General features: G+C 40.2%; 1 protein-coding gene across 13 annotated transcripts in view; it reads left to right on the forward strand.

The window, feature by feature from the left end:
• The first annotated feature begins 2819 nt into the window (after positions 1-2819).
• The window catches only part of Spata7 (spermatogenesis associated 7), a 56518-nt gene continuing 38063 nt past the window's right edge, over positions 2820-21274 (forward strand). For 2 of the 13 annotated variants that reach the window (XM_008843783.3, XM_017800811.2), the window contains exons 1-3: positions 15781-15960; positions 16841-16936; positions 19661-19708. In XM_008843783.3, the coding sequence (XP_008842005.3) occupies positions 15843-15960; positions 16841-16936; positions 19661-19708 (262 nt within the window). In that variant the 5' untranslated portion in view covers positions 15781-15842. Of the gene's footprint in view, positions 3001-3225; positions 3466-3646; positions 3666-5015; positions 5110-14079; positions 14155-15780; positions 15961-16840; positions 16937-19660; positions 19709-21274 lie in introns of those variants that run through there. The other 11 variants (XM_029568620.1, XM_029568624.1, XM_029568622.1 and 8 more) reach the window with 11 other exon arrangements.

Genomic DNA, 21274 nt, shown 5'->3' on the forward strand with positions numbered 1-21274 from the left:
AGACATAACTACAGGAACCAGGATAATGGAAAGGAAATGGGGAAGTAAAGGAAAAGAAAGAACCTGAAAGAGAAGAACAGTAGGAAACAGGCCGTAATAAGGGGATATGGATAAAAATTGGGTTATTTTAAGGGAGGGGGGAGGGAAGCGTATGCAAGGAACCTAAGGCATAAAGGGAAAGAAAGAGCTCAAGAGAAGTAGGACCACAGGAGAAGGGTATTATTATGAGAGAAAGGGAGGAAAAGGGGGCACCTTAAGAGGGAAAACCATGATGGAGGGGTGAGACAATGTGAGAGATAAACAATGCCTAGCTAGCTTTGAAAAACAGTGAGAACCATATTACTCCTACAACCTACTGACTGCTATAGATAGCAGATCAAGAAATATATGTCTAGGTAAGGTTTATCTGAGAACAACTGGTCTTTGCCCAAGATTTATCTCCATGACACACAGTAATTAAAAATACCAGCCTGGTGGAACTAACCTTCTTGGGTGTTTAACAGACATACTTTGAGGCCTATACTAATTTAGTCAGAAGGACAGTTTTTGCTCCTTGACCTCCAAGGTCTACAAGTTCCAGGGGATTATAGAGAATATCTCAAAACGTCCTGTAACTTTGGTGAGTCACCTGTCCTCTTGATAAAGGAGGCCATGGAGACCCCTTCAAATGCACTGAACCGATGTCCAGTCTACAAAGAGGACGGTCAACACAGAGGAATCATTTCCTCCATACTTCCAAGTGAAGCCAGCTGTGGGAGAGCAGGACCTTTGATTTATCTTCACATGGGCAGAACCGGTAAAAGAAAGGAGTCAGGGGCTCCTCCTAAGCCCATGTGGCCCCTGAGGAACAGAGCCTCAAACAACCTTAAGAATAAAAATAAATTGGTTTATCTGGGCCAACTGCATGGTATTAAACACCCAAAAGGAAAGTATAACCAAAGATTAAAGAGATCAATATAATTCTTTAAAAGATTCGTAGGTATAGCTAAAGGCTACATAGCAAGCAACAATGCCAGCCAGGAGATACCTCCTGAGTTGTTGGCCAGGGTGGTGGCCCAAGTGACTCCCAGATAGTAACCCAGCATAGAACTGGGAAAATGAACAGCAGACCCCAATCTTGTCTAAAGGAATATTGACAACGGATTGCTGCTAGTTGAGGAACAGCTGACCCTCCTCAAACAAAAACCTCTAGACAGGCTGACTAGATTCACCAGAAGGGCAAGTAGTGGGGAATGGCTTGGGGTGCCGACAACACACCATACAGTAGCAGGGATATCAGAGTGTATGAAAGGGGGCTACCTGGTAAGTGGGTGTATAAAAAAAATTCTTCAAAGCATAAAAATTTGCTCCTTAATAATTAGTAGATGTGAAAAACATTATCACTGAAATCTACCTGATGACTTTATATCCATGCTCAGATGCTAAGGAGCTCAGAAAATAACCGATTGTGACTAGTAACAATCAGATATATAGAGATTAGAAACACATATGCATCTTAGTGTCAGTTGCATTAAAAATGAATTTTTTTGTATGAAACTGTGTTAAAATATAATGAAATGGACATCTTTTTTAAAGTTTAAAACCTCATTTAATTTTGTCTTATGGGGTTTATACGGAGTACAATATTATGTAACTGTATTAATTCAACTGTAAACCTAACAATTTACAGCCAATTTTGAAAGAGAAGCATCTTAGCTCTGGAAATTGTTATTGAATATGTCAATGCTCTTGTAATGTAAGGCCTCTTCTAAACATTTGGCTATGAAAAAAACAATTAAAAAAAAAAAAAAAAGGGGAGGGTGAGGCAGAGGAAGAGAACCCAGTATGCTGAAAGGAAATTCAAACCGATGGTCAGAAGTAGGATGAGGGCTAGAGAGATGACTGGGTGGACAAGAGTGTTTGCTGTGCAAACACTTGAATTCGAAACCCTAGCACTCACATCAGAAACAGGCATGGTAACACCTGCCAGTAACCCTAGTATGAGAAGGGAAGGGATAGATAGATCCTGAGAGTCCAAGTAGTGAGCTTCCCGTTCAATAAGAGACCACCTTGTGTCTAGTCAATAAAGTGGACCCGGATAGAGGAAGACACCTGAGGCTCTGCTCAGGCCTCCCACACTCCCGCACATTCACATGCATGCAATACACACCACACACACACACACACACACACACACACACACACACAGCTGTAAGTTTTGTAGGTGGTTTTATGTTTTTGGGGGATTTTTTTGTTTTTTTTGTTTTTGTTTTTTTGGTCTTTTTGAGACAAGGTCTCCCTGTAGCCCCAGCTGTCCTGGAACTCATTCTGTAGACCAGGCTGGCCTTGAACTCACAGAGATCCGCCTGCCTCTGCCTCCCGAGTGCTGGAATTAAAGGTGTGCGCCACCACGCCCGGCTTGTAGGTGTTTCTTAACCCCAGGACTTTTCACTAATCCAGAGGCTCAGCAATTGCTTTTCAATGCAATTATTTGGAACTGGTTAAATGTTAACCCTGACCTCCAGTTCCATTTATTTGTGCTTGGCTTTTTTCTGGAACTCAGGGGGCCTGGATGCCATCTGAGAGCACCTCCTCTCCCCGCTCTTCCCGCAGCGACAAAGCCTGCCAGGCTCTGTGACTTGGCTCCTGACAGCAGTTCGCTCTATGGACGCCTGGCGGGCTCCCAGAGCAACAGACTGGCACCTGGGCCTTTCCTGCGGGCTGCCCCAGGGCCCCGAGGAGAGTGGGCGGGGCCTAGAGGAGGCGAGGGCATGACTAGGGGCGGGGCCCAGTTCCGGACAAGTCGGGAACGTGGGCGGGGCCTCAGAGAGCACCCCCTGCGTCCTGGCGTCACAATCCGCCGCCAAGGAGCGGGTCCTTAGCAACCGGCTGGGTGACAGGCTCCACGGCCCACCAGCTCTTTCCCGACCTCCGCTGCAGCCCGGCCTGGCCAGGGCGAAGACCAAGCGGACGGTGTGTGTCCCCGCCCATGCTGCAGAAGGATGGATGGCAGCCGGAGAGGTAAAGGGAGGCCTGGGTCGGGGCCGGCAGGTCGAGGCCGCGCCCTGGCGCTCGGGTTCCCCCGCCCCCAGTCCCGGGTCGCCCGCCGTAATGTCCCGAGCTGAAGTCCCCGGCCCGCGAGAGCCCCACCCACTCGGCGTCCACTGCTGGGCCTGGATTTGGTCGCCCTGACCGCAGGCCTCCCTGATCTCGATCCTCTCTATACTTCTCTCTTCGGTGTCTCAGAGGCAAAGGCTCAAGCTTGGTCTTTGAAGTCCGACGTCGGCCCCCAGTCAGGCGCCGCTGCTTCCACAGAAACGACCCTCCGTTTCCTCATCTTGACCTAGGGGTCAAGTACCCATGCCATAGAGTTCCTGAGGGTTAAATGCAGATAATACGAAGTAAGCTCCTGGCACATTTTAAGGAGTTAGTGTGTGAGAATCGCCCAGTCACAGCCTCCACCGACCGTCGCAGAGCTACTTTGATGTGCGTACGAATGTACCCAGACTCCTGCTAAAGTGCAGATTATGATTCGGGAGATCTAGGACAGGGGGCTGGGATATTGCGTTTTAATAAACTTCCAGGTGATGCAGTGTTGCTGGTTGGGGAACTACACATTTTAAGGAGTTAGTGTGTGCGAATCGCCCAGTCACAGCCTCCACCGATCGTCGCAGAGCTACTTTGATGTGCGTACGAATGTACCCAGACTCCTGCTAAAGTGCAGATTATGATTCGGGAGATCTAGGACAGGGGGCTGGGATATTGCGTTTTAATAAACTTCCAGGTGATGCAGTGTTGCTGGTTGGGGAACTGCATATTTAATAGCAAAACCTACCCATAATCACGTATACACCTACCTGCCCTTGACTGAATGTTCTGAATTAAGTGAATAGCTAGTGGAGTACTTGGGGTCATTCACCCATAAATCTTTACAAATCAGCCCCATTCAATTTGCATCTTCAAACCGTCTTGGGGAATATTCTTTCCCCAAGCTAAGTAAGCAAACAGTCTCACATACCCCCATCCCACCGAATATTTAAAGGAGTACTTTGAATCAGACTGCTAGTTGATCACTTGAATTATCTTGTTTTCAATTTGAGTATACTTTTTTGGGGGGGAGGGGGGACCAGGTCTCCCTATTGCCTGGCTAAGGAGATCAGGGTGGCCTAGGTCTCACAGATCTACCTCCCTCTGCTTCCCTTCCTAACCTCCCTCCCAATTGCTGGGATTAAAGGCATGGGCTACAAAGCCTGGCTTTCAGTTTGAGTATACTTTTCAGTTTGAGTATACTTTTATCATGCAATCATTGATCAAAATAGGTATTGTATATAGGAGGTCAGCAGGCTTGGATTTTGAGACACCATACCAACAAAAGTTCTAGAAAAAGCAAACCAAAACCTTCTTATGGCCTTCAAGAATTGTTAAAAAACCAACTTTAAACATTTGCTGTATACCAGGAGCTAGGTATTCCCAAGTCCCTCATTTAGTGCACACACAAAAACATCCCCTTAGATAAGTATTATCTTTATTTTTAAAAGAATTTTTTTAAAAATCATGAATAACTTTCTGAGGTTACAGTACATAGCTGAACAAGCTTTGAACCCAGATGAGGAATGTAAAACCTGTGAGTTTCTGCTTACATGGTAGGGGTGGGTTCATCTAAATAGTAATAGACAAAGTAAGGTTGTCAACATGCAAAAGGGTTTCTACTTTATAACTTACCCAAGTAGCTTCATCATAATATAGTATAATAAATAATAATATCAAACATTGTTTCTAATTTTAAATTTTTAAAATAAATGTATTCAACAAATATCTGGACTAGTTCTCATATGCCATAAATTATGTATAAGTAACCATAAATTATGTATAACGAATCATCAGTTTAGCCAAAGCTTAAATGCTTAATTTTATTTGAAAGTAAACTTCTTAGATTTCATTAGGTTACCTTTAGTTACTTCAGAGCATAAAATATTAAGTTAACAACAAAAAAAGATCTTTTGTTGCTTGCTTACTGTAATCACATTCTTTTGTAGGCTCAACCTTCTGAATGGTGGTGTAGCAGAAAGCATACCAGCTTGAAAAACAATAGGTCTTGTTTATCATTTTTGTTTGATATTAACTAATGAGGTAATTTTCATCCAGTCATAAAAGTATAAGAAATTAGGAAACTGGTACCCAAAGCTAAGGGAAAGCACGTACGCAAATACAAATTTGCCAGGGGGCTTCCCTGGCACTCACTGGAAGTGTCATTGTGCCATGCCCAAAGCTTCCATGCTGAAGAGTAACACCAGAGGCTTCACTCAGTGGGAAGCAGACATCATTCAGTTGTTCAGCCAAGTAAATAAATGAACAAGCTATCAATGAAACAAGCCTGGGACAGGTTCTCTGTTTACTTAGAACTATAGTATGTATAGCATCATATAGCACATATAGTGTATATGTATATAGTTGCTATGATGTTGCCTAAATAAAAAGTCATGTGAACAGAATACAACCCAGGTACAGGAAACAAAGCCTGGGAGGGCGCCCAGTTTTTCCCTTCAGTTCTGTGAGTTCTCACATGACATCTGTAGGAACATTAGAAACCAATGAATGCACACCTTCATGCAGATAAATGAGCATTTGACCTCAAGGTACATCTAAGTTCCATTTTTGCCCTCATCAGCATTTTATATAGAAGAAATGGCAGATTAGTACCTTGAAACAGGTTATAACTACCTTATTCCCAGGTACAGCCACAGGTAGAAGGGTAGAAGCATCCATTTGTTTTGTCCAAGACAGTATCACCAGAGTCTCTGGACAAACCTGTTTCTCCTTTTTCTGTGACCTGTGGTAAAACAGATGTCATGTGAAAACTCATAGAACTGAAGGGAAAAACAGACTATTTTATTTGGGTGCCCTCCCAGGGCTTTGCTTCCTGTACCTGGGTTATATTCTGTTTACATGTGTTAAAATGGAATTGAAGTAAGTTCTGTAGAGCTGAGGTTATATCTTACTCCTTCATGTGATATGGTAGCTTACAGTATGATTCAAGTATTGAGCAGTTTATATGATAGAGGTAATATAATGGTTAAGACCTGGCAGCCAGATTTCCTGGCCTCAGATACCAAATCTGTCACTTTGTAGTTGGAAAATTACAAGTTTTACTGCTTTGCATTTCATCTATCCTTCATCTGTCAATTAGGAAGAACAGTACTTATCCCATAAAACTATTGTAAGAATTAAATGAATTTATACCCACAAATGCTCAGAATATTGAATACCTGTATACTCAGTACATCAACCTGTTTTAAAGTGCCCGGGATCAAACCCAGAGCCTTGTACATCTGGGCAAATGCTCGACTACTGACCTATATTCCCAGTCCAATAAACTAGTGCTGACGATGAATAACTCAGTTCAGTGAAAGAAAGGACATGAGAGGACCATGGGAGGAAGGATATGATCAAAGCTCTGTGTGTGTGTGTGTGTGTGTGTGTAAAAGAATAAATCCAGCTGGGTGTAGTGGCACATGCCTTTAGTCCCAGCACTTGGGAGGCAGAGGCAGGCGGATCTTTGTGAGTTGCAGTCCAGCCTGGTCTACATAGTAAGTTGCAGGCCAGCTGGGGCTACAGGGAGACCCTGTCTCAAAAAAAAAAAAAGAATAAATAAATCCAACTCAAAATGGTTTGTGCTAACATGAGAAACTCGGGGCTTATGTAAAGAAAAGTTGAGGTAAAGTGATTCAGGCACTCCAACTTGTTTCCACTCTCTTCTGTGCAGGGTTCCTTCTCAGACTTTACTGTGCAAGATGGCCACCAGCACTGTGAGCTTGCTTAGTTCCTCCACTGGGCATATCAAACCCAGGGAAAGAGCATCTTTCCTAAAAGTCTCAGGACTATGTCTCTGACTAGATTTAGTTCGAATAGTAAATTGCTCATCAGGCCCATAATTTGGAATCTCTACCCAACCCTCAGCCATGGGATCAGCTGAATTTGAGTCACCTGGGCCAGGAGTAGAGGAGGAGCAAGTCCTGAAAGGAAAGTTGAGGTGCTTTCTAGAAACAGAGGCACTGAATTCAGGGCAAGCAGAAGGTCAAGCTCTTCTTTTCCTCAAAAGAAAAAAATATTTTCTTCAACATGTGTTATGTATTTTGTTTTGCTAATGTTAACTCTCAGATCTGCTTCTGTCATGCTAATCTCATGAGTATCATCCTCACCAACTCAAATGCTATCACCTGTCTTCTGACTTGTCCAATAGATGGAGCATCTCATATTGTCTATTCTAGCAGGTTTTCTCCTCTGGATTATACTTTTAAGTCTCCTACACCAATAATGCTTTCATTTTTATTTATTTTTTTAATATTTCCTTTACAATTTTTATTTTTTGTGTATAGGTATATTGCCTCCTGTAAGTGCACCCATGTCATGCAATGCCAGCGGAGGTCAGAAGAGGGCGTCAGATCCCTTGGAACTGGAATTACAGATGGCCATGTGGGTGCTGGGACTCAAACCTGGCTTCTCTGGAAGAGCAGCCAGTGCACTTAATCACTGAGCCATCTCTCCAGCCCCCTCATTTTTATTTTTTAATTTTTTTGTTTGTTTTATGTATATGAGTATTGGACCATATGCATATATGTGCACCATGGCATTCTGCTAATGCCAACAGAAGCCAGAAGAGAGCATCAGACCCCCTGGAACTCAAGTTGCGGATGGTCCTTAGCCCCCACAAGGGTGCTTGGAATCAAACCCAGTTCTCTGCAAGAGCAGCCAGTGCTCTAACTGCTGAGCCATCTCCAGCACTCTTTTCATATTTTTAGTCATCCATATTTCTTCTAGATGTTGTATGATTCTCCTTACACCTATATAACTTTTAACAGCCAATCTAACAACAAACCGCCATCTTACCCTGTTAAGACATCTCTGGAACTGGGTGTGTAGTTCAAAGGTAGAAAATGGCTCTGGGTTTGAGCCTCAGCACCGCACAAAATCTGCCCTTGGGTACAGTATTCATGTTTGGTGTGTTAGTTACACTTGACACTGAAACTCAGATTTTCTGTTTTGAAGATAATTGCTGAAAACAGTCACATTTTGAAGAAAGAAAGTATTTTGTGGTGAGGTCTATTAGATGTAATTTCCCAACATCCATGTCATCTCAAAAATCGGACTCTATTTTTTATTTGATTTTTTAAATTTATTTAATAACCACATAATTAATAGAAGCATTTTATTTCAACAGCATTGACATAGTCAATAACAGTTTCCAGAACAAAGATGCATCTCTTTCAAAATTGTAATTTTTAGGTTCACAGTGTTGAATTAATACAATTATACATTATTGTGTTCAGTATAAATCCTATAAGACATAAAATTGAATGAGGTTTTAACCTTTAAAAAAGATCCCCATTTCATTTTAGAATATGCTGTTTCATAGAGAAAAACTCATTTTTAATGCAAATAACACTTAGATGTTTGCACATGTGTCTATAATCTCTGTATATTTGACTATTACTAGTCATAGTCACTTTCTGGGATCCTTGGCACCTGGAGCATGGATATAAATTCATCAAGATTTCAATGGCAATGTTTTTCATACCTACTAATTAACATGAAGCAAATTTTTATGCTTCTTCCTCAAATATAACTGATTTTTTATATTTATTGATTTGTGTGTGTGTGTGTGTGTGTATTTCATACAGAACATTCCAATCTTACTCATCTTTATACCCGTATCCCAAATGGCACCCTCCCATAGCCTCCTCCACTGGAGCCCATATATTCTGTCATCCCTGTTACTGTCCACTGTGTTGTCAGTGAGCCCAGCTGTTCCCCAGTGTTACTCCATCCACTGAATCTAGTCAGCCTATTTAGAGTCCCTTTAGAAAGATCGGCTCTTCCTCATCTAGCAGCAATCAGTTGCCAACATTCCTTTAGATAAGATTGGAGTCTGCTGTTCATTTTCCCATTTCTATTCTAGGTTAGTGTCTGGGAGTTTCTTGGGCTACCCTGGCCAATAACTCAAAGGAAGGTATCTCCTGTGTGGCATTGTTTCTTGTTATGTAGCCTTTAGCTATACACATGGACACTTAAAGAAATATACTGATCACTTTAGTCTTTGGTTATACTTTCCTTTTGGGTGTTTAAGACAGATAAACCAATTTATTTTTACTTTTAAGGTTGTTTGAGGATCTGTTCCTCAGGGTTCACATGGGCTTGGAAGGAGCCCCGGGCTCCTTCCTTTTACCAGTTCCATCTATGTGAAGATAAGTCAAAGGTCCTGCTCGACCATGGCTAGCCTCACTTGGAAGGATGGAGGACATGTTTCTTCTGTATTGACCCTTATCTTTGTAGACTGGACACTGGTTCAAGTCCATCTGGTGGGGTCTTCATGGCCTCCTTGATCAAGAAGACAGGTGACTTACCACAGTTACAGGACATTTTGAGAGATGCTTCATAGTCCCCTGGAACTTAGTCGACCTTGGAGGGCAAGGAGCAGAAACTGTCCTTTAAGTCCCTCTGACCAGATTAGTATAGGCCTTAAAGTATGGCTGTTAAACATCCAAGAAAAGGAAGGTTTCTCCTGTCTGGCAATGTTTTTTGTTATGTAGCCTTCAGCTATACACTTGGGCTCATATAGAGATATTGTATGTGTAATTTATCAGTAGATTGTTGGACTAATATGATTCCCTCTGTTTTGTTTTGTTTTGTTTTTAACTAGCTAGACATTATTTATCTCTCTCACTGTCTAACCCTTCTACCATGGTTTCCCCATTTAAAGTGCCCTCATTTTTCCCATTTCTCCCTTAACAATACCCTTATCCTATGGTCCCACCTCTCTTGAGATCCCTTTATCTGCTAGGTTCCTTGTATAACCCTTCCTCCCCTCTCCCAATTCAATAACCCTATTTTATCCATATCTCCTTTAGTAACACCTATTTCATACTGTTCTTCTCTCTCAGGTTCTTTCTTTTCCTTTACCTCCCTGATTCCTTTTCATTATCCTGGTTCCTGTAGTTAGGTCTGGATACATACTTGCTTATAAGGATTTGGTGCTAGGATCCACATATGAGGGAGAACATACGTCATTTGTTTTTCAGGGTCTGTTACTTCACTTAGTATAACAGTTTCTACTTCCATCCATTTAACTGCAAATTTCATGATTTCATCTTTCTTTACTGCTGAGTAAAACTCCATCGTATATATGAACCACATTTATGAACCCCATTTTCGTTATACACTCATCAACTGAGGGACACTTAGGTTGCTTCCATCTCTCAGCTATTGTGAAAAGAGCAGCAACAAACACAGATGTACAAGTGTTTCTGCAATATGATGAGTTCTTTGGGTCTGTGCCAAGGAGTGGTATAACTGGGTCAAATGGTAGGTTCATTTTTAGTTTTTCAAGGGTTCTCCACACTGCTTTCCATAGGGGTTGAACAAGTTTGCAATCCCACCATCAGTGGATGAGTGGTTCCCCTTTCTCCACATCCTCTCCAACATTTGGTATCATTTGTTCTCTTGATCTTAGCCAGTCTGACTGGGGTAAGATGAAATTAAAGTGGTTTTAATTTCCATTTCCCTTATTACTAATGATGTTGAAAATGTGTGTGTGTGTGTGTGTGTGTGTGTGTGTGTGTGTGTGTGAAAAAAAATGTGTATGTGTGTATTGCCTGCATGTAGGTAAGTGCACCTGTGTCCTGCAATGCCCGTGGAGGACAGAAGAGGCTGTCGGATCCCCTAGAGCTGGAGTTACAGACAGTTGTTAGCTACTATGTGGGTGCTGGGATTCAAACCCGAGTCTTCTGCAAGAATAATAACCAGTATTCTTAACCGCTGAGCCATCTCTCCAGCCCCCTGAACACTTTTTTTTAATTTTACAAAAACTTTATTGAGCATTTCATACATGCATATAAGGTGTTTTAATCAAATCCATGCCCACTCCCTCCCTTCCAGCATTCCCCCCTCTGAAGAGGTAACCCTGAGATCTTTTAAGGATTAGATAAAAGTTCCCAAATACTTTTGACATTTTTGGCCTTGGAACAGAGTATGTTGCCAAAAGGCCGAGGGACATTTTGACTTTTAGCCAAGAAACTGCTCCATACCATTATCCTGAGACTCTTCTCCTTCCTCTATGCCTATGATGTGTAAGTTTGGTCTTATGGTGTCACACAATTCCTGCATATTCCATTCTTGTGTTTTCTTAAGTTTTTCATAATCTTTGCTTGAGTGGTCTAATTCATCCACTTTATCTTCCAGTCTTGAAATTCTGTTTTCAATTTCATTCATCCTATTGGTGAGGCTTTTTCCTGTCATTTCTAATTGACTTATTGAATGTTTCACTTCCTTCTTCATTTCTTTAATATTTCTAACTCCTTTCTGAATTCATTCAGAAGTTTATCCCTATCTTCTTTCAGTTCTTTCATTTCTTTGTGTGTTCTTTAAATTCACTGAATTCTTTTATCATGTTTATAATTGTTTATGATTGTTCTTTTGAATTCCATGTCTGTGTTATCTCTACAGGGTTCGCATTGTACTCCTCTAACAGAACTGTTTGGTACTTGGTGGGGATATATTATTTGGGTTTTTCATGTTATTATTTTTTCACTGTGACTTTGACACGTGGGTTTCTTTTGTAGTTTCTGATTCTTGTATGAGACTCAAGCCTTCCTTTGCTGAGTTTAGGTCTGCTTCTGTTTGTAAACTTTTTATGCCTTTGTGGTTTACTTGCTGGGCATGAAAATTTGGTTTTTCTAGGTTTCAGGTTCTCTCTTTTGATTTTATATTGGAAGGGCCAGATGGATTTCGTCCTGCTGCTCAGGAGTTCCCACAGAGGCCCAAGTCAGATGAGGATAGGATGCTCTCAGGCTTTCTCCTAAGGTCTGGATCCCTCTAGTCAGCAGGCACAATACCGTTTGGGAGGCTTGCTAGGTAGAGGTAGGATTCAAGACTCTGAGACAGTCAGGGAAGGAAGCTGGTCTCAGGAGTCCAGGCTGGGGGTGGGACAGCCAGGGATGAAAGCTGGTCTTAGGTATGCAGAGGTGTGGTGGGGGAGGCCCTGAGACCGAGGTATTGGGTTGGTCTGGGTGCAAAGGATCAGGAAGCAGTGGGGCATCTGGGCCAAGAGGGCAGTCCAGAGGACTGGGGTGCCAAGAGCCAGATGCTGTTTTACATTGCTGGAATCTCCTTTAAATCTAGAGTGTTTAGTTGGGTGCACTGGTGTACACCTGTAATTCTAGCTATTTGGGAGACCCAGGCAAGAGGATCACTTGCACCCAGGAACCCAAGACCAGCCTGGGCAGCATAATGAGACCTAATCCTCAAACAAAAACTGGTAAATATATGATATAAACTAGTTAAGACATATGTATTAACTCAAGCTATTAGTATATTATCTCAAAAATCTAATGAGTCAATGGTATAAATAAGAACAATATATATCAAGTGACATAATTGATGTATTGAACATTTGACCCATGAAACTAAAGTCTCAAGGTAAACTGTTTTGAAAATAATTTATTTTGAAAGAGTTTAGTGGTAGAGCACTTGCCTAGCTGTACTGGAGGCTCTGGGTTCAATCCCTAGCACACCCTCTCTCTCTCTCTCTCTCACACACACACACACACACACAAAATACGTCACAGAAAATAGCTGATTCTTTTTGGGGGGCGGGGGTTAAGTTTTTTTAGCCTGGGCCTCCTTGTATCCCCAGTTACCCTGGAACTCCCTTTGTAGACTAGGTTGTTTTACACAGAGATCTGCCTGCCTGTCTCCTGGGTGCTGGACTTAAAGGTATGCACTACTATGCCTGGCATAGCTAATTTCTTTTTTTGTTTTTGTTTTTTTTTTTTAGATAGGGTCTCCTGTATCAGCTGGCCTGGAACTCACTAGGTAGACCAGGCTGGCCTCCATCTCACAGAGATCCACCTGCCTCTGCCTCCTGAGTGCTGGGATTAAATGTGTGTGCCACTACACCCAGTTCATAGCTGATTTCTTAAAAATGTGTGTGTGTGTGTGTGTGTGTATGTGTGTGTTATTGTGTACTTGTTTGTGTGTGTATGTGGAAGTCTGTTAGCTTCAGATGTGTTTCCTCAATCACTCTCCACCTTTAATTTTTTATAATTTAAATTTTAAGAATTGTTTACATAAATACTATATTTACATCATTTCCACCCCTGCATTCCCCCATCCAACTCCTCCCACATCTCCCCAATTCCCTCTCTATTCCATGGCCTCTTTATTGTTGCATATATGTATATGTATGTATGCACACAAAACCTACTGAATCCATTTAGTGACTCTCGTGTGTGTGTGTGTGTGTGTGTGTGTGTGTGTGTGTGTTTAAGGTTGACCACCTGGGATTGGATAACCTGCTAAGGAGCTCCATACTGGAGAAATTTGATTTTCTGTCTCTCAGAAGCCATTGATTTCCTGTAGTTCTTCATCTAGAGTTGGGACCGTGTGAAATTGTCCTCATCTGCACGACTCTTAAAGTCTCCCTGCCTCCTCTTCTACAATGTTCCCTGAGCCTTAGATGTAGGGGCTGCATTTCAGTTGTATCAGTTGAGGTTGGGCACCTCACAGTCACTTATTCTCTACATTTTGACCAGTTGTGTCTCTCTGTAATTGTCTCCGTCAGTTGGGAAAAGAAGCTTCTTTGATGAGAGGTGAGAGCTGCACTTATCTGTGGATACGAGGGTGTGTATTTGAAATACACTTAGAAATTAAATTGGTTTTGGAAAGTTGCAGTGGTAGGCTCTCTAGGGTCTCTGGCCTCTCCAGTCATGGGTAGTTGGCTAAGTTTACAGTACCAGGCATATATTCCTTCCTGTTGCGCCAGCCTTAAGTCCAGTTAGACAGCTGTACACCTAAGGCTCAGGGAGTATTGCAGAAGAGGGGGCGGGAAGATTGGAAGAGCCAGAGGACCAGAACTCCTGCTGCTACACAGTGTCTTCACTTTTTTTTTTTTTTTTGAGACAGTCTCCTACCTCTGCCTCGAGTGCTGTGTAAAATTTTTAACAATTTTCTTTAAAAGTAAATGTATTGTTTTTGAAATGTTGTGTATTGTTTTGTGGAAGTTGTGTTTTACTTATCCTAATTTGTGGTTTTTGTTGTTGTTCAAAGTTAAAGCAACTTCTGTCCTTCCCAGATACAGTCCATCATGCCTATTTACAGGACACTTGAGCACCAAGAGCAATGGTAAGTGAACTATTTCAGTTGTAGACTCGTCTAGAGTCACTGTTTTCTGTACTGGCAAATTACACGCACAATGAGACAGTTCACTTGATGGATCTTTGGACTTCATATTAATGATGATAATTAAATATAGGAATTCTTAGACACTTTTAGGAGGTCATGATGTCAACTATTACTGTGCCCTGAGGGTGGACTTAGCCGCCTCCTGCTTCCTGATCAGCTAGGCCTGTCCGCCTTGTTAAAGTGGTGATTATCAAGTGGGAAAAGCACAAGCCCTAAGGAAAAGCTGTACAGAGAGAACTTGAATGCGTCCTTAGCAAACATTTATGGGTTACTTTTCCAACTGAATTTCTAAGTCCTGTGATACTTTTATATTTTAAAGTCTTCAAAATAAATTTTTAATGTTAACTCTAAAATTTAAGACTTAATAGTCTTCAGCATGAGTTTCAGAAAAAATAATGAAACATGTTTGTCCTTATTTTACATGAAAAATCTTTGATACTGTCACCTCCAAGAATAAAGAAAGTATCAAATTTTCAATTATCTCATTTATTTATTTGTATTAGAGTGTATATACTTTGAAAAATGAGTTTTTTAAGAAACTTTAAAGCCAAATCTGGTGGTACAAGCTTGTAATCCCAGTACTCAGAAGGCTGGGGCAGGAGGATAGCAAGTTTATAGCCTGCCCAGGCTACTGTGAGATCAAGGCCACTCTAGGCAACTTGAGACCCTTTTTTTCTTTTTTAAATAAATAATGTATTGACAATTTCATACATGCATATAAGGTGTTTTGATCAAATCCATGCCCATTTCCTCCCCTCCAACTCCTCCCATATCTCCCCATCACTTTTCTCTGATAACTTCATGTACTCTTTTTCTTTGATTGATTTATTTATTTTGTATGGGGCATTTGGCTACTTTAACATTCCATCTTCTGATGAGGTAACCCTAAAATCTTTTAAGGATTAGATAAAAAGTAAAAGAAGGGCTGGAGACACTGCTCAGTAATAGAGTGTTTGTCTAGCATGTATAAGGCCTTTAGGCTCAGTCTTCAGAAACACACACAAGCACTACACAAAGTGAAACTAGATTTAAAATATGCATGCATAGATGAGCAGGGTGAAGAATAAAATATATTTGCTTTTTAAAAAAATGTATTTGCAGAGCTGGTTTAGGCATAGCAGTTTTCAGTATGAGGCTGAATTGCCTCATAAAGCAGCCCTGCATCCTTTATCAGTAATGTAACCCGAGACTTGGTTCATAGCTGTGTGTCTCAGTTTTCACTTCTGTTAAATGGTGATAATAATGAGTAGATAAATTTTCACTTTTAGAGAACACTGGAACAATGCATAGCAAGTGAGTCCTCTTCGAGCAGTGTTTTCAATAGTAATAAATTTCCTAGTTACCGTGTATGCTTTTATTATGTGTAGAGCTTCCCTGCATGGGTTGGCTTTTAAAGTAGTAGAGCATATATCTAGGAAGGGAAACTCAGTTTCATTGTACAAAAATGACTTATTTTTCAGTCTCTATATAGTGTTTCCACTGTTAAATTTTTTAACCAGATGAATGTATTTCTTCTCAAAAAATTGTTTTTAGGGGCTAGAAAGATGGCTGGATGGATGAAGTGCTTGCTGCACAAATATGAGGACCAGAGTTTGGATCCCCAGAACATCCATAAATGCCTAGTGGGCATGGTGGCTAGCAAGCTCTGGGTTCAATCAAGAGACTTTGCCTCAATAAATAAGACAGAGAGTGATCAAGGAAGACTCCTGGTGTCAGCCTCAGGTCTCCAGACACATGCAGGCAAATGTGTGCACACACTTCTACCTGTGACACATCCATGTGACCACACACATACAGAGGTGCATGCACATTTGCACACATACACATATAAAAAATGTTTTTAATTTTTAAAAAATATGCTCATGTTAATATTTTATACTTATATACAAGTGTTTAACAATGTCTAAGATTTCCTCTAAACAGTTTGAATGAAGGTAGAGAAGTTTAATATCATAGATTTTTATGTGATTATGCTTTTTGTAAGTTAGGCCTAGTACTTTAAAAGGATTGTAGTGAACCAATCTATAGATCTTGTTTCCAGGTGTAAAGTCAGAAATTTGCCTTTCAGAATGGAATCTTTGTATTCCATTCTTGTGGTTTGGGATTTGTTTGAGTTCCCAAAACCCTGTGGATTGTCCAAGTAATTGGCATGGTGACATTTTATAATCAAGCAGATGACTAAAGATTTTTAACTATGAGACAGAGATATAAAAAAATGGTTTTGGAGCCAGGTGTGGTGGTGCATGCCTTTAATTCCAGCACACAGGAGGCAGAGGCAGGTGGATCTCTGTGAGATCCTTGAGGCCAGCCTGGTCTACCTAGGGAGTTCCAGGCAGACTGGGGCTATAGGGAAACGCTGTCTCAAAAAGACCAAAAATAAATAAAAATAAAAAATCATTTTGTAAATATATTAATAGAGTATATTCTAGAATCTCCCAAATGCTCAGGTCTACAAAACTTAATTCCTAAAAAGGCTGGGACACAGCACCACAAAAGTAGTATAATATTAGTAACTTAGATTGAATTTCAGAACATTATTAAGAATGGCCTTGATAATCATTAACTGTGTGTCTTGTGATAAAGATTACATCAAGTATGTAATGACTAAATATGTTTTAATTTTTAGCTTTTTGCACTGACTCCTCTTCTCTCAGACTAACCACTCTCCAGCTGGTCAAGAACCACATGGCTGTTCACTATAATAAAATCCTTTCAGCCAAAGGTAAAATGTGCAAATACAAACTTTTCTGTGCCAGTTTCAACCCCATCTTTACTTCTCATTATCATAAAGCTGTGTCAGAAGTTATTGCATTGTCTATAAAAGGATTTGTGTTTTGATATAGTAAGATACGTGATACTGACTATATCTGTAATGAATCAAGAATGCCATTTCTGTTAACTATATTTACAATTACATGATACCTAGACAATTCATGTAATGTAGTAAAACTTATGAGTGTGTATTATGGGTGTTTGCATGTGTTGTGTGCAAGTGTGTGTGTACATATGCATGTAGAGGCCAGAGGTAAACCTTGGGTGTCATTCCTTAGGAGCCATCCACCTTGTTTCTTGAGACTGAGACTCTCACTGGGAACTTGGGCTCATCATTTTTAGGCTAGGCTTGGCCAGCCAGCAAACCTCAGATATCCTCCAGTCTCTACCTCTCCAGTGCTAGGATTATAAGCACATACCACCACACTCTGCTTTTTCCTTGAGTTCCGGGGATCAAACTCAGGTCCTCATGCTTGTACAGCAAGCATTTTAGTGTCTGTGCCATCTTCCAAGCCCCTCTTTTTTCTCTCAGCCTCCCAACGACAAGGTGGTATGCCACCATGCCCTGCTAGATGTTTGTTTTAATATATTTGTAATCTTTTTTTATTTTCACATCTACTCAGGAAATTGCACAAAGAAGATGCTTGCTACATTAGTTTTTATTTTATTGTTGGTTTTATTAAGAAATAACATGTACAGCAAAAAGGTACCAATTATAAGTATACAGCTAAATATTTGGAAAATCTATACATTTGTGTAACCACTACTAGAGTCATACTATAAACCAAAGATGGTTCAACAATAGCTTGTGAGTTAGTCTTGCCACTTGTTTTGTTCAGCTCATGAGCAGATTGGTGTCTCTATTTTAAATGGCTGAATAAAATAAAAGGATGGTATTTTGTACATTTTGTAGATTTGAGTTTAATGTCCATAAGCACATTATGTTCATTCTTTCACATAGTCTGTGGCAGCTTTTGCCCTAAAAAGTGTAGTCGACTAATTGTAACCTTCTGGGTCTCCCTACAAATCATGAGCACTTACTCTCTGGTCCTTTACAAGAACAATTTGCTGACCTCATTTCTATTACTTTGAAAAATTCCTCTCTGATCTTTGCAACCAGCCCTCCCCCTTCAAATCCCTGACAGCCACTGATCTGTTCTCTGTTCCCATAGTTTTGTCTTTTCTAGAATTTTACACAAATAGAATCATGTTTATTTATACTTTGGGGCCTGACTTCTTTGAATGTGCATAATGCTTTTGAGACATCCGTGTTGTTGCATTTTTCAGTATTTCCTTTTTAATTTGGGGGGAATGTATGTGCATGTGTGTGCAAGTACCTATGGAGGCCAGAGGATCACCTCGGGCATCATTCTACCTTATTTTTGAGGCAGAGTGTTTCACTGGCTCATGAAGCTTACCCTTAGGCTGGGCTGACTGGCCTGCAGGCCCCGAGATCCACCAGTCACTGCCTCACCAGTGATAGGATTACAAGTGCACAACATGTCAGTGTCTGGCTTTTTTACATGGGTTCTGGGGATTGAACTTAGGTCCTGTGCTCACACAGGAAGTACTTTACTGATTGAGCCATCACCCCAGCCTTAATAGAATTTTATTGCTAAGTTGTAGTCCATTTAATGAATCTATCATAATTTGCTGATTGATTCAATGCTTGGTGAATATTTGGGTTGTTTGATTCATTTGAGCTATTAGAAATGAAGATGATATAAACATTCACACATAGTTTTGAACATGTGTTTCTATATCACTTGGGTAAATTTATTTTACTATGAGTAGAATGAAGAAGTTTGGTTATGTGCACGTTTAACTTTACGAACTATCAAATTCATTTCCAGAGTGACTGGACTAGCTTGCATTGCCATTTAAGTTAGTGATCCATTTTGAGTTAGTTTTTGTACATAGTATGAAATAAAGATCTTGGTTTTGCCTACTTAGACAACATTTCCAGAACCAATTGTTAAGAGATTTTCCTTTCTCTATTGCATTACCTTAGCATCGTTTGGTGTTGCATACATCTATTTTTAGATTTGTTTTGGTCCTGTTTATCTGCACATCTACCTGTATGCCTATACCACCCTGCTTTATCACCATAGCATTACATTAAGTCTTGAAACAGGTAGTATAAATATGCCATTTTGCTCTTTTTCTTTCCAGTCTACCATAAGACTCCCAATTACAACTGCATTAATGTGCGTGATAAAGGCATGTTAGGCCAGTGACCCTCCATTCGTTTCTGTTTTGTCTTCCTTCTGTTTGGTTTTGAATAGTTTATATTGCTATGTTTTCAAGTTCACCAATATCATCTTCCCAGATCTCTAATGGGCTGTTAATCCCACAGTGTATTTTTTTTTTTTTTCGTCTTTTTGAGACAGGGTCTCCCTGTAGCCCCAGCTGTCCTGGAAATCACTATGTAGACCAGGGTGGCCTTGAACTCACAGAGATCCACCTGCCTCTGCCTCCCAAGCTGGGACTGCAGGCATGTGCCACCACACCCGGCTCCACAGTGTATTTTTATCAGGGATTTTATTTTTCATCTTTATAAGTACAATAAAAAAGAAAGGAACTTCAAGTTGTGGTGCTTTTGATCTATACATCTAATATCTGTTGCCATTTATAAATATCAAGAATATTATGAAAAGATTTTTTTCTCTTTCAGCTGCAGTAGACTGCTCAGTTCCAGTAAGCATGAATACCAGCATCAAATGTAAGTAATTTTTGACATAAGGAAAAAAAATTTTGTTATATTATTTTTTATTTTTTATTTTATTTTATTTTTTTTATTTGTAAATCATTTATTTTTCCTTTTTTAAAAAGATAATTTGGCCGGATAAAGAAATCTTGGTTGCCTTTCTCTGTTCTAAATGTTGAAGTGTGTCATCCCATTGTCTTCAGAGCTATACTGTTTTAAGCAAGAAGTCAGCCATGATTCATACTGATGGTCCCTGGCACGTGACGAGTTATTTTTCTCTTGCTGTTTTAAGATCTTTGTTTCAGCATTTGAGAATTGGATGGTTATATGTCCAAATGTAAAGCTGTATTTATTCCAAATCAAGTTTGATGATATTCTTGGATATATAAATCAATTGCTTTTTGTCACTAAGTTCTGTGAGCTTCATAGTTAGACCACTATCTTTAAAAAAAATTCGACTTCCACTTTTTCTCTTTTGGAATTCCCATTAAACACATATTGAAGCATCAGTATTGTACTTGAAATCATTTAGGGTCTGAACATTTTTATTCATTTTTTTCTGTATTCTTCAGGCTAGAAACTATGTATTGGTTTAACTTCGCATTCTTGGGTTTTTGTTTTTGTTGTTGTTTGCTTTAGTTTTGACTTTTGAGACACAGTCTCATGCTGTAGTGCAGGCTGGTCTAGAACTTACTGTGAAGTCCAGGTTGGTCTAGAACTCACAACAATCCCTGCTTCAGCCTCCCAAGGGCTGCTATTATAGGCATGTAAATAAACATCTGGTTAATTTATTCTTTCATTTATTCTTCTGCTTTCCTAAATCAGAAGAGCTCCCTTTTACTACGGCAGGGAGGCTGTTGTTCCTCATGCCTCCTTTGGCAGACCCTCTGTGTTGACTGAGCTGAGTAGACAGCAGCAGCACCAGGTCAGAGCCCTACAGTCTCCTAATGCTCCCACCTGAAATTCAACATTTACTATTATAGGCATGTAAATAAACATCTGGTTAATTTATTCTTTCATTTATTCTTCTGCTTTCCTAAATCAGAAGAGCTCCCTTTTACTACGGCAGGGAGGCTGTTGTTCCTCATGCCTCCTTTGGCAGACCCTCTGTGTTGACTGAGCTGAGTAGACAGCAGCAGCACCAGGTCAGAGCCCTACAGTCTCCTAATGCTCCCACCTGAAATTCAACATTTTACAATATGCAAAATATTACAGTAATTCAGATTTTTTGGCATAATGATTACAGATTTGATAAATACATTTTATATCTCATAATAGTGATGAGGATTATACAAAAGCTATTAAAACAATTATGAGAATAAATTCTATTGTCACTTAAGTATCTAAAGCTATTTTCCTTTGCGTTCTTCCAGAATTTGTTCTTATTCTTTACCTTAATTTGAGGGACTTCAAGAAGATACTTGTTTTTGTTTTTGTTTTTTTTTTTTCATACAGAAGAATTCCTTCCAAAGCAATTGACATTGAGACGTTTTCACATGCATTTCTAATCTCTATATACATGACTATCACTGGTCACAGTCGCCCACCTTCTGAGCTCCTCGGCATCTGAGCATGATTACA

The sequence above is a fragment of the Nannospalax galili genome, unplaced genomic scaffold (genome assembly GCF_000622305.1).
Source record: "Nannospalax galili isolate Female #2095 unplaced genomic scaffold, S.galili_v1.0 scaffold500, whole genome shotgun sequence".
NCBI classification, from domain to species: domain Eukaryota; kingdom Metazoa; phylum Chordata; class Mammalia; order Rodentia; family Spalacidae; genus Nannospalax; species Nannospalax galili.